The sequence below is a fragment of the Zophobas morio genome, unplaced genomic scaffold (genome assembly GCF_036711695.1).
Source record: "Zophobas morio isolate AGI-343-1 ecotype UQ-CSIRO unplaced genomic scaffold, CSIRO_AGI_Zmor_V1 ptg000024l, whole genome shotgun sequence".
In the NCBI taxonomy this organism is placed as follows: Eukaryota; Metazoa; Arthropoda; class Insecta; order Coleoptera; family Tenebrionidae; genus Zophobas; species Zophobas morio.
The window spans coordinates 4,113,114-4,127,602 of NW_026972129.1; the positions used below are offsets into that span (position 1 = coordinate 4,113,114).

A 14,489-nucleotide genomic window follows, 5' to 3' on the forward strand; every position below is an offset into this window, starting at 1 on the left:
GAGCAATGCCAATGAGAATGGCTTCACTGGTGTGTTTCTTTATAAGTGTGATATGTGGTCTGTTGGCTGTAATCTTTCTGTCTATAAGTATTGTGCGATCCCAATATTGCTTGTATTCGGCGTTTTCAAGGAGTGGAGATGGAATGTAAGTGTAATAGGGTATAGTATCTTGGATTAAGTTTAGATTTATTGTTAAGTCCTTATAAATGATTTTGGATGCCTTAGCTTTGTAGTCAGTTTGTGCCAGGATGCTACAGGATGAAATTATGTGCGGAATCGTTTCGATTTTGTTTTTTTACAAAGTCGACAACAATCGTTTCTTTCAATATAAATTTTCTGTAATTCTTCGTAATAATTACTTCGTCTTGAACAGCAAACAAAAACCTCTCTAATTCAGCACATAAACTTGATTTTTTGAGCCAAATCAATGACATTTTCGTATTGATGTGAGTTTCGTCTAGCTCTTTGAAGAATTTTCCATGTAATTGTTTTTGTTTCAACCCACTTATTATGTTGTCTAGTTTGTAGGGTGTGGGGATCTCTTCGGTATTGGATAGATTTAAGGGTTTGTGCTTCAAGTCTGCCCTCTTTGTGGCGTGCAATGGTATAAGTTATGTCTTGCTAATAATTAATTATTAATTAATTAATATTATATTACAAGTATGTAAAGGGTTGTTACAAATAACAACAGTTTCTCGTTTTAGATTGTAACTTAAAATTATAAAAATATATAAACATCAAATTAAAAGTCTAAAAATGTTAGTTTGAATGAGGCTTAAAGCTAAACCTTCCTCAAGTTTACAAAAATGCTTGCTGTACTACAGTACATATTAACATTTAGACGTAAAATTCCAAAAAATCCCGTCAGTTGGAAAGGTGCATTATTGAGAATATTTGTGAGAGCACATGCCGTGACTTGTTTTCTCCATAGGCCATGCATCTATCGTAGTGATAATTCTAATCTACAAATCCCACAAATACCTATACATATAAGCCAGCTATAATTTTTTTTATTTCGGGATAGTGAAGGCGATCGTCAACTGTTTTGTTGTTGTTGGATTGTTTTTACTTTTGTCAAAGATAAAGAGGATTAATTTCGACAAATTTTAGACATGGTTCAGTGACCGTGCACTGTGAAATGATCGCCAGTATAACTGCTGTTTACATGACCTTTTATTAAATTTAATGTATGTACAGTAGGTATACAATATGCATATATTTTAGTGGAGTATGTATAAACACTGTTTTATGACAATGAGCAGAAATAGGGGTTATAGCCGTAGAATTGCAGGAAACAGCAATACAAATTTTATATTATATAAATTCGGTCGAATTCTTTTAACATATTTATTTTACTGATCACTCGTTGTGAAAGCAAGTAGATTACAAATTTTGTTATCGTTCTCGAAATTTTTGGAATCGTTTAGAGAGTGTAACCGTATTTGGTCAAATGCGAATATTTGTCAAATTGATAATTCGAAAAAGTTTCAAATAATTTTTCATTTTACGGTAGTGTGAGGTCGCATACTGATTCCAGGGGTATCTAATATTTGTTTCAATGAGGCGTCCATTATATTTTCACAAACATTGCATGCTGATTTTGTCCCACAGTGCGAAAAAAAATAATATTCCGTAGCATCACTTTGCATATTACCAAATAATTCGTTTATCAATTTAATTGAAGACTTTTTGAAAAATAAATCTTTACCAACTTTTAATAAAAATTTATAACTTTCTGAAAATTTTCTTGGTGCTAAAACTATATCGTCACACAACTGCTGTACTTTCTTTTTTTGCTAAAATTTGTTCATTTGTCTGTTTAAATAATGCACATATATTTTGCCTCAGAAATAAGTACATCGTTCCTGAACGATCGGTGAGAAAATGGTCAATAACAAAATAACCATAACCCATCGAGGACTTTGTGGTCTTTACGTCTGAGAAAAGATCTGTTATTTCCTTACTGCTTTAAATTAAAATATTTACGCAATTACAAATCAAATATACTAAAAATGTTTTGTTTTTATTTCAGGTTTCCATATGGCTCCCAAATTAAGCGAGATATTTCCAGAATCTTGTCTACTAATTTTTGTGGGAGTAGTAATTGGTGTCATTTTGGTCCACGTTACTGACAGCGTTCACATGTCGCCTCTTACACCAGATACATTCTTTTTTTATATGCTTCCACCCATCATTTTGGACGCTGGTTATTTTATGCCTAATAGATTGTTTTTTGATCACTTAGGCACAATTCTACTATTTGCCGTCATAGGAACTATTTTTAATACTTTAACAATAGGTAAGTTATACTGCTGTTGCACAAATATAGAGTAATAATATCAACAAAACAGATATGTGTTTCAGAATGTTTATGCAAATACATTATATTTTAAAACTAGTTTAAAATTAGAAATTTTTAAGGGTTTTAAAAAGACACCCACCGTTTTTAACAAGTACCTTTGCATCGTATCAGAACTTGTAACTAGTAATGATAACTATATGTATTAGATAACATTCTTAAACATTTGTTTTGTTCTTGGTTTATTTAATGTACCTCGAATACGATTTTTTTAATGGTTTAATGCGATTATATTCCAAGTAATGACAAATTATATTTTTTTTTCAATTTACTGACTTTAAAATTTTACTGTGTTATTTAAAATTTACATATGATATATAGTATTATATTATGTACCACGGAATTAAGTGTCACTTTTGTGGTAGAAAAATGAAGTTTTGGAAATCGAGGGCCTTAGAGTCCGAGATGACAAAAGACACGGTAAAGACGAGGGTAGGGGATAAAGATCGTCTAGTAAAACAACTAAGCTTTGTTTTGTTGTATTTCTTGAAGTACCATCGACAATAGATTTGGAAGAAGAATATTGCTTGTGTACCAGTTATGCCGGAGAAATAAAAAACGGTATGAAACAGCGTATAAGACATCCAAAGAATTGTGTAATTCAAAGGGAGGGGACATTTCAAGTACCGAAACGGTTCTCCCGGCATATTTGCTGAATTTAATGAAGAAATATCAGTCCCCAGCGTGTTTATGGTGCGAATAATTCATGTTACGATTAACTGTTTGTTTAAATGAAGATATCGACACTCATTTCACTCATGTCGTAGAATCTTATAAATAACGCAAAATTTCTGAATTTTAATTTCTAGGTATTTATACCTTATTTTCATTTACAGCCCATTAGCTACAAAGCCCTGGGGCGTGTAAGTAATATTACAGCCCTGATGTAACCATAGAAACGACACATTATTTGTAAACCCGAATTACTATTTTTAACTTACATGACGGGTATGGGGAAATTATTGTTATTGCTGTTTTTCATAGAATTTTTTAAGAATGCTCTTTATAAATTTCAAAATGTTTCATTACCCTTCCGGTAGTTTTTCTTCACTTCTTTTTCTTTATGTATGTATACAGGGTGTTATTGAAAGGTACGTACAACAAAATGGACAGTTCTTCGCGAAGTCTAAGAAGTCGGAAAAACTTATTTTGTCTTATCAAAATTTTAAGGGGAAAATCAACCCTTATCCAATCTTTTTAGACGCTACTGAAGGATAAATAGGTAAAATTAATTAATCTTAGTAAATCCTAGCAACTGTAACAATAAAACTTTTGTCAAGACTAAATGTTGCTATAGAAACGAAAGATGATCTTTTTATCAGAGGCGTACAACGAATTTGGACATAAATTTTAATAATTTTTATCTCTAAAGGGAGAACACTTTTACCTGAACTTTTTTTAACTTTTAGCACCCATACTTCGAGACCAATTGCCGATTTTATTTTGTACGTACCTTTCAATAACAGGCTGTATATAATCGAATAATTCCAATTTTGTCGAAACTTAAAAACCAATTTAATTAAAAAAATATAGTTACAATTTAAAAAAAAAACATTCGATAAGAAAGGGATTTGAAGTCACACGGACGGTGGAGCACAAGTCTAACAATTTTATTAGACACTTAACCAATTCGCCCACAAGATACCGATTATCTATTAATGATTAATTTTTGTGTTGGCAATTCTAAATTATTGGCATCCATGCGAATGCTAGTTTTGCGATGAGCACGCCTAACAAACATGTTAATTGGTTGAGACGATGGCAGCTGTCATAAATGTCATTTTGACAATCAGGTATATATCATAAATTTTAATTGGTTGCCATCCCGTTAAAGAAATCACAGACGTTTATAGTCTCTCGGTATTTAATGCTTGAGCGAGATATCAGCTACATGAAACACGTGGCAAACATTGCACAAAATAAATTTTCGTGAAGCAAGTGTGATAAAAATCAAGATGGGTTCGTAACCCACGAGTACAAGTATATATTATTTTAGAAATTTTGACAAATGCACTACGCAAAATGCTGAGGAGGAGTCACCAAATTGTTAGTGGGAATAATTTGAGAAATTTTGGTTAGCGTTTTACCATCGACGCGATATTCTTAAATCATATACAACTTCACAACCATCGATCCAGTAGTTTCGGAGATTATCTTAATAATAATGATCGACACAGACAGATGGAAATTGGAGACCTAATCTTTCATATTTTTGAGATTATGAAATGTAGAGAAAACAAGAAAGTAGCTATTTATCGGATGGACACTATTGCAACACATCCTGATCGGTCGGGATCTAAAAATAGTGAATCATAGTAATTTATAAAAAACGTTATTGACAAATTTAACATACAGCAAATTCTCATTAAAGGCTTTATTTTAGACTGTAATAACAAAAATGAGAATAATGCAGAAAATAATACACCGATCTCGGAACTTCCAGGATGTAACACTACAATGTTGAATCAATTGTGGATATATCCAGTTCAATAAATTTACCTTCGATGGCGTGAGCTATACATTATCTTACTTATCAAATGTAATAAAATAATTGCGTTAACTGAATAAATTCCCACCGACAAATGAAATATATTACGAGCATAACCTAAAGCAATATTGTAACGTCCATCCAACGAAAGGCTACTTCCACGTTTTCTCGACGTTTCATGACCGTTTGAGCACGAAAAAAAATTGATCTCCGGTTCCTGTCTGCCTGTTATATGGCCTCTGTCTATATAGTTTACCTGTCGTCTATCATCTGTGTGAATTTTGATTAGATAGATAATCTCTAAAACTCTGGAGATTGTTCTCAAATTTTAAAGATATATGTTAGATATATCGTTTCGATGGTAACCAAAATCTGTCTACTTATTCTTGCTAATAATTTAATGACGTTCACGTCAACATTATGCTTACGAAATATGTACTATTTAAATTTTATAAAATAACATACTTGAACTGTACTGTGGTTTACGAAGTGTTTCATGTAACGGATATCTCGCGCATATACGAAACTATTAGGTTGGGTGATTTAAAGCGTTAACTTTGAGCAACTTGAGCTCTGCGTGAGTGAGTTCGAATCCTATCCTCGGTGAGATTTTTTTTTAACACTGAATTTGTTTGAATCTGTGACTTCAAGTGCAAAGGAAGCTCTATCTAAATAACTTTAGACCAATTTTTTTACTTCTAAGGGATATCATAAAATAAATAAAATTTCCCAAAATCAAATTCTATAATTTTGCAGAGAAGTTGAATTTATTGGACTGTACTTCAGGCACGAGGGAAGTTCTGTCTAATAATCAATTTTTGTTATACGTAACAAGTAATGTGTGATTTTCCAGTTTTCAATATTTTGTTTCTTCAGTCATTTACTTCCGGTTCAGATTAGTATTTCGTTCATTTAATGTTAATATTTAGACCTAAATTCTTTGCTTAAGCCGTCTTTTATTTTCATTTTTGTATTCTAGATAAATAAAAAGATAATTTTGTCGAACTTCTTTTCTTTGTATTTTAAATCTTGTACCTATTACGTAAAGATTGTAAGAAACCATAATTTTAAAACGTCCACATTATGCAACATTTGTACGTAAAAACGAAGCAAGCTTATTTATAAAATATTTCTTATAATTACAAAAAGAAAGCATTCCTATCTACAAAATTAAACATTCGTGTTTACTGTACAATAATTATAATAAATCCGTACGTAAATATACCGGGGTACAAGAAAACGACATTTTTAGTTATTGTATCATAAATTTATTTACACCAGAATTCATTATTACATGAGTGTAACATGAATGATCAAGTGACCAGTATTCATCATAAAATAAGTACGATTTTTGGTAGTGTTTACGCTCATCAAAACAGATGTATTTCAGTGAACACTACACAGTAAGTTTCATTGAAAAAGAATATTTTCACTTATTTTTTAATATTTGTGCTGATTCTTATTCATAAGCTTTTTATTACTGAAGAATAATTGTGTGGTGCAATCGATGCATCAGTGCGGTACATTCTGTCATTGATTTTTGTGTGCTAAAGTACCGTTTTACAAAATTTAGTTGATGAAAGTTCATAACATTGCGTTTTTGTTGCAGGTGCTTCCTTGTGGGCAGTAGGACTGACAGGCCTCTACTCCTGTGATACTCCGCTGCTGGACATGTTCCTTTTTGGGTCGCTTATATCTGCGGTTGATCCAGTAGCTGTGTTAGCCGTTTTTGAAGAGATTCAAGTTAACGAAATTTTGTATATAGTTGTGTTTGGTGAATCATTGTTGAATGATGCCGTAACTGTAGTGTTGTATCATCTTTTTGAATCATATACGGAAATGGGCCTAGAAAACATCGTCTATCAGGATATTTTAGCCGGTTTAGCGAGCTTTCTCGTAGTGGCGCTTGGTGGTACTGTGATCGGTGTGATATGGGGACTTGCAACTGGATTTGTTACAAAATTTACAAATGAAGTGCGTGTCATAGAACCTATTTTTATATTTGTTATGGCCTACTTGGCGTACTTAAACGCCGAAATTTTCCACATGTCTGGAATTTTAGCGTAAGTACTTTTAAAATTCTTTTTATTTATGTTAAGCAAATCATGCAATTGATTTTAAATGTTAAGAACGAATTAATAATCAAAAAAATCCGGACAGACGACAGACACACAGACGGAAAAAGGAAACCTATTTCTTCGTCCTCTAGGGGTCTTGAAGGGTCGAGAAAACGTAAAAGTAGAGAGTTACATTATTCGTGCAAACGGTGGAAGTGTAACGAACAACAAAAATTAAGGGTTAGGCTATTTCGATAGAACTTCCTTTGCCCTTATAAAATTTTATTTTACCATTTTCGCTTTGTGATAACCTCTGTAAAGTAAAAAACCAGCGGCATAAATAACACCTCCGTAGCCCCTACGTACGGAATGTAAAATATATTTAAAGAACATAACTAACAGGATAAAAAATGTCCTTCAGCACTAGGTAATACCAATGTGAAGCTCAAGTGTTTATTTATGTTTATACATCGACATTAGTTTGTCTTCTCAAAACCGGGAACTAAAGTTATTAATTAAACCACAATCGAACAAAATGTTCTGAATATTATAATTCAGAATTGTGATATAATCACGTGCGTGTTCTCACATTGTCGAGAAAATGGGGTGACTCGTTCTTGCTTTGACGAACAAAAAATTTGTAAGGCCGTCATCAACATCGATAATACGAGTCAGAGTAAGTATAAAAGAAAACTTATAGTCGTAGCGCAGATTCACGTACCCGACCTTTCGTACACCTAGGATTTTTCGTATCCGGGCGCACTGTGCCCGGACGTTTTGTATCCGGGATTTTTCGTGCCCGGCTTTTTCGTATCCGGTATAATTCGTTCGTGAATGTCAACTTCGTTTTAATTTTTAATACTAAGAAGCTATATTTTGATATTAATTCTGTCGTAGATTCCATACTTAATATTTTTTAAAGCAAATTAAATATGAAAAATAAATTGCTGACGTCATAAGTTTTTTATAACATTGTTTAAAAAAAGTAGAATATCTTTCTATGGGCTTGGTATTAGTGATAAAAATTTTACATAGCTGCACTCAGTTATTTTAGACTGTTTTAGAGATATAAGAATATATATTTTATATATGTTACCGGCAATCTGTATAATTAGGTATTCTATACAATACCTAGGCAATGTATAGAATGCCTAAAACGTTAAGGTAATGTATGAAATATTATTCATTTTATACTTTGCCTAGGTATTCTATACAATTCCGGATGCGCAGCCGATAATGTGTGTAAAAGACGAGAGTGGGTAAGAGTGACATACGCGAGGGGACAGTTTTAAAATAAGATTTTATGCACTTCAAAATGTCACAATAGTTTTTCATGTAAGAATAAATAATTATTTTTTTACTTACTCCATTCTGAGAAGCCAGTAGATCTATTTCTTATTTTGATAGAACTGTTTGTTTCCTAAGTTTTTAATACTTGGTAGGTACCTACGTGATTATTTTTGAGAAATATTTTATTATTTTAGTTTACCTAGAAGAATTTTGGGTTTAACGTGATTTATTTATGAAGATTGTTTTATTTTACACATTGCCGATGGGCCACTCTATACAATCCCTAGGAATTGTATACATTACCTAGGCAAAGTATGTAATGGACAATCATATTCGTAATATTTCATACATTGCCTAGATGCCGCCGGTATTCTACACATTGCCTTGCTATTGTATAGAATACCTGAATTATACAGATTGCCGGTAACATATACATCAATTTCCAAGTGTTCATGCCCAGTTAAAATAAAAACAAGAAACTTTGATAGATTAAGTATTTAATATAGTTAACAAATTTTGTACTCACATGTTATTGCTAACACTAATATTAAACATAGTAAAAACATACTTACACTAAAACTTCTAATTATGTGCAATACCCGATAAATATATTTAATATTTAATATCATCAAAATTACAATTCTGAACTGCACGCTGAAGTTTAAGGAATTTTTTATGTTTTCGCTTTAGAGGTTGCCCAGATAGCAATTGACATGTTTCGAAAATAACCAAGCGTTGTTGCCTCTTTAAACCGTTAATAAATTTATAAATATTTAAATGGTGGCTCCCACATGCAACTTGAAAACTTCGATGCCAACCTTCTACGTTGTTATTGGTTCGTGTGTCATTGTTTAGCGTTCTTTCGAACACGGTCCACTTAGAAATTGGAAAAAATAGGCAATATCCGTTGCCTTCGTTGTCTACGTCCAATGTAGGTGTCCTTAAAATAATGGGCTATACGGGCTGCTTCTAGTGGAAACTCCCTTGCGTCTATAAGTGTCTCATAGGCGTCGTTTACATTTTCTTGTGACACGAAAGCGAGAGTGGGTAATCATTCTGATCCCTTTCGCAATTTTTTTTACTTATCGTACATCTAATTATGGGGATTATATTTACATGAATAAAAGTAACAAAGTTATCATAAATGTTTCATTAACTGTAATTCTTCACTTTGTATCTTCCTCCAGACATTTTGCAAAAGATGAAAGAAGCAACCGGTAATTTTAACGTCATCAAATTCTTTTTGACATGCGTTCATTGCAATGTCTTCACTTGTTGTAAATATTTTCTATATATTTATTCTGTTTTATTTGTTAAAATAGCATAAACAACAGGAATGATAATGTTATTATATTTTACATGAATTGTAGGTATACAATTGTTCAAATAATGTCGGGCATGTGATGAAAGTACCATCTGCATACCATTCCTTACATTGAGATAATAAATTAAATTTAAGGCGGTATGTTGTTTTGGTTTTTTAATTTCCTAATTGTTAGTTTTATGCTTTCTTTATGGGGCATTACGGCTAAAAGATTTTTGTGGACATCTTGGATATTCGATGTCAAAATCTTTTGAGGATTTTCGTCAGTTTGTCTTAAATTTGTTGTATTGTTCACAAACCTTCTGGTATAGCGGCCTGAGCTGCATGATTATGTTGGTTTATTATTTTGAAAACATTTGGCGTGTCCGCTTCAGTCCACAGTTGTCCTTTGCAAAAATTTCTTTTTCACAAATCCAAATATGAGATTTTGCGTTCGCAGTTTTTTTCGAGAAATTATAAATGTAATTTTCGTAAACAAAGAGATCACCTCCACGTTTCAACCTTATAAACCCCTTTTTCTTTCAACTGACAATGTTACACAGACTAACAGAGAACCATCAACTAAACTTTATTAATTAAATGAATAATGTTCTGTTCTAAAAAATGATTTATTAAAAGGCAATGCAGAAAACGTTACTTTTTTACAAGAAATGGATAATTCTAATGCACTAATTTTCAAAAATAGTTTTTTTCTTCAAACGTTAGAAAAACGGACCTTTGTATACCACCATACACATAGTAAAAGACGCATTTCAATGCCATGTCTATAAAAGTACTTTTTCTGACGGCGTCAAAAAAAGCAACTTTTTCTGCCGCCTTTGTTTTTGCTGTTATTAAATCGAATTTATCACGCGTACCTGGTAAATCCTGACAGTTACCTATGTTAAAAACAAATACGCCGTGTGGTAGAATTGATTGCAAATAGTGTTCATGGTGTGTAGTTCCTGATTGTCGGGTTGTGTGAGGTTATGTAAAAAGAAATGTGTTATATTTTAACTTGATTAAGACGTTTGAAGAGAAAATAGTATGTTTTATTCGCTTCACTCCGCCGTCAAACTTACAGGACTCGCCACAAAAAGTAACACTTTTGCTCCTAATAAAAGAATGTACTAATTTCTGGCCACTATTGGAAATTATGCTTTATAAATAAATGTGAGTTATTTTTTCAGGGCTTTTCAGTTATTTTATTTACTTTGCTGAATGGCGCTAGCTATAAAACTAGTGGTGCTAGCTTCAAACCATTAGGCGCTAGCTTTTCGTTGCCGTTAATTTATATTTAACGATAATTTTTCTATCGGGCGACTTGCTACTTTCAGATCTGTCTGGTCTGTCGGTCTGTCGATCTGTCTTGCCTGTGTCAATTGTTTGTTATTAGGCAGATAATCCCCGAAAATCTTGGATGGATTATCTGTCTGTCTGCCTGTTTGTCTGTCTGGTCTGTCTCTCTGTCTGACGATCTGTGTCAAACTTTACTTCCTGATTGTAAGCTAAGGTAGTTTTATAATCGAGTCCATTGGATGACTGACTACACTTTTATGTTTTTCCGACTTTTCATGATCCTTAGACTCTGAAAAAATAAGTCTCCTATTTCCGTCGGTCTCTGTGCCATCTGTCCGAATTTTTATTAGACAGAAATCTCCGAAACTGCTAGACCGATTGTTGTCAAATTTTATACATGTATTAGGAATATCGTGTAGATGGTACGACGCTAACCACAATTTGGCTAATTATCGCCACCAACAATAATATCACGTCATTTCCAAAATTTACATTCGTAAATATTAGTTAAATTATAAAAAAAATAATATACTTCTGCACATGTGATTTATGAATCCATGTTGAGTTTTTACCCTAGACATCCAGATTTTTTGGGTAAAAAATAAAATTATGTAGCAATTATAAAATTATGTAACAATTTTATACAATTTAACTTTGAAATTGCAAAAACCGAATGTTGTGAAATCTAGCAAATATTTTCAGGTTATTAGATATAATAGTAAAAAGTTAATGAAAATTTGTCCATCATTTTAATTTACCGAATATACTTCAAATTTGAGTGTGTTTCTGTGAAAAAACTGAGTGTGGTTAATTAAATAATCAGTCCTATCCTCTGTATAAAGGACACAAAATCAATCAAATTTCATTTTATTTTGACCGCTGATGCTTGTACATACATAATCTGACCGTGCTAATAGTCGAATTCTTTCGAAGTATAAATATAAATAGTCGGAATTAAGCATGTACTGAGCAATTGAGAATACATTTTTTCATGTTGGTTATCTGTTTTTTTTTTCATATTGTCCGTACGTGTGTGGACCGCTCCCCCTTGGAATTTACATCCCCGAGACACAGGGGCTGCGGGGTGTCATGTACGCCACTGATTCTTATGTTATAGAGGTCATGACAAAACAAAAATCGCAAAATCAAATTTTATCATTTTTCAAGGAGTTTAAATTTTGGAAATGACATCATTTCATTGTAGGGGGGGATGATCAGATGATTTTTTTTAGCGTTTTACCATCTATGCTATATTCCTAACACAGAAATAAAGTTGAGAACAACTGATCCAGTAGTTTCAGATATTACCTGTCTAATGAAAACTGACAGACGACAGACAAACGATGGACAGATGCCATACAGACGGCAGACAGACGACAGACAGACGACAGACAGACGACAGACAGACGACAGACAGACGACAGACAGACGACAGACAGACGACAGGCAGACGACAGACAGACTACAGACATTCGACAGACAGACGACAGGCAGACAACAGACAAACGACAAACAGACGACAGATAGGCGACAGACAGACGATATACGATAAATGACAAACACACGGAAACGCGAAACCTATTTTTTTGTACTCTAGGGGTCCTCAAACGTCGAAAAAATGTAGAAGTAGTCATTGGTCACTTGGCCCTTATCACAATACTTACTTATATTACGCTCAAGAATTAAGAATCAAAATTATATAACATTTTGCAGTTTAATGCAAAACCGAATGCTCTAAAATTTGCAAGTGTTTTAAGGTTATCTGTTTACCCCCTTCTAAAAATTGATGTATTCTCAAAATACTGCGCAAAAAATCTAAAGTATGTCAAATATTCACTCTATACTTGTGGTTTATCACTGCTTCCATAGTTTTGAGAATTATTTATACAGGCTGGAAATGTGTGTCTACAGTACTCTTATTGTTAATATTGCATTGTACCTAGGCAAATTGATATACGTGTCTTTGCTAAAATGTTGATGACGTTATCACAAATTTTTGTGATGGCAAAACTCACTTGAAACATACGCATAACATACTTCTTTACCGGTACTTTAACAATCCGCACATATCTTTATTTTTACTAGTAAAGGTTATTTTAGAAAATTATAATTCACAAAATTCAATTTTATCTTTTTTCGAAGCAGCTGTATGTGTTAGCTACTACTTCAGGGGCGAAAGAAGTTCTTTCTTAATAACTTTAGACCAATTTTTTTAACCATAATTCCTCTTAAATGGGTACTTATAGAGGAAATGGTAAAATGAACAAATCGAATAGGTTTCTTAAAATGAATCACCTTACACCTTTTATTAAATATTATGAAATCTTACTTACCAACTTACAAAAAAAAAAAAACATTAAACCACACACCACCCGCTCTAATATCAGTAATACCGTAAGAGGTTACAGCCGATGGACTTTGTATATTTCAGTAGTTATGAAAATCAATGAACGAAGTCTCGTGTCACATACTCAATAACGCAACTCTTACCGACCAGAATAAGCAACTTCAAATGCACTATAGTTATTATTTTATTTATTCATATACAGTGCTTCTTTTTAAAAAGTAGCTATAGAGATTCTTGCGGTAAATTTTGGGTAATTTTAATTTAATCATTAACAGAATGATGGAATTCAAACTTAAATAAAGAAAATAATTTAATGGAAAGTAATAAGCAGTATCCCAAACTGTTCCTAAAACTAACGTCGAATATTTTAAGTGTTACATTTATTGTGGTCTTGCTGGATATGGGATGATGTAACAAAATTTTATGCAATTTCACTTGTCGATAAGCTTATAGTGTATGCAGCGACTATTTCCGCTTTTTATATTGACGAATTTCAGCGAGTAAAACCAAGTAATCGAAGAAGTAATCAAATTTTGGCAGCGTCAGGTGCATGTTCATTTTTACATGGCTGTGTAGAATATTACCGACAAAAATACGCAAATATATTTTTCTAAGTTTAAGTTAAAGGATAACCATTAATAAAGTCGATAAAAGGTGACCCAAATTACATCCAGTAAAAATTTCAGCTCTGAATTTATACTCTAGCATAAGTGAACATGGGAACCCCTATGATCACTTTTAAAAAAGATGTGTATATTATTTCTCTTTAAAGAAAGCATGTAGTCATATATTATATGAATCATAATCTAAATACTGTCAAGTGAAGTGTCAATTTTAAAATAATTGTCAGACCTATTACTTGAAATACAGTTTCTATGGATGATTATGGGGTCAAATTAGGTCATGAAAACGTGCCGCCTCTCAGTTTTAAACCTTACTAAATGTCCAAGAATGCATGACACAGACCACAAACATCTGTATAACTAGTTGGCTAATTGCTTCATATCTTATTATAGCTATTAACATACCTAGGATGCCAAGAGTCATTACCGCCGCAGCCGTGCGTTTGAAATTCGAGCGTTTTGCGAGGATTTTTTAAGATGGCTAAGGCGATTAGGGCACCGTTTACATCTGTGGTGTGTTCAAGAGTTTACCGGTTTGTCCCCATTTTAATCCAATAATCCAAAAATTAATGAAAAAATAAATAAATTTGGTTGATCACGTTTGCATGATATATTTCAGTGTCATAGTTACATTTTGTTGTTTATTAAAAAAAAAATGCGAACAGAATTAGAAAAATCATGGAGTTAGGCGACGTATTGTCCGAAAATATTAAAAATGGAGCC

General features: G+C 32.6%; 1 protein-coding gene across 1 annotated transcript in view; it reads left to right on the top strand.

The window, feature by feature from the left end:
• Positions 1–14,489, top strand: part of LOC135135316 (sodium/hydrogen exchanger 1-like) — a 47,007-nt gene that overhangs the window by 15,541 nt on the left and 16,977 nt on the right. The window contains exons 5-6 of the mRNA XM_064064342.1: positions 2,033–2,299; positions 6,457–6,910. Coding sequence (XP_063920412.1) covers positions 2,033–2,299; positions 6,457–6,910 — 721 coding nt within the window. The remainder of the gene's footprint in view (positions 1–2,032; positions 2,300–6,456; positions 6,911–14,489) is intronic.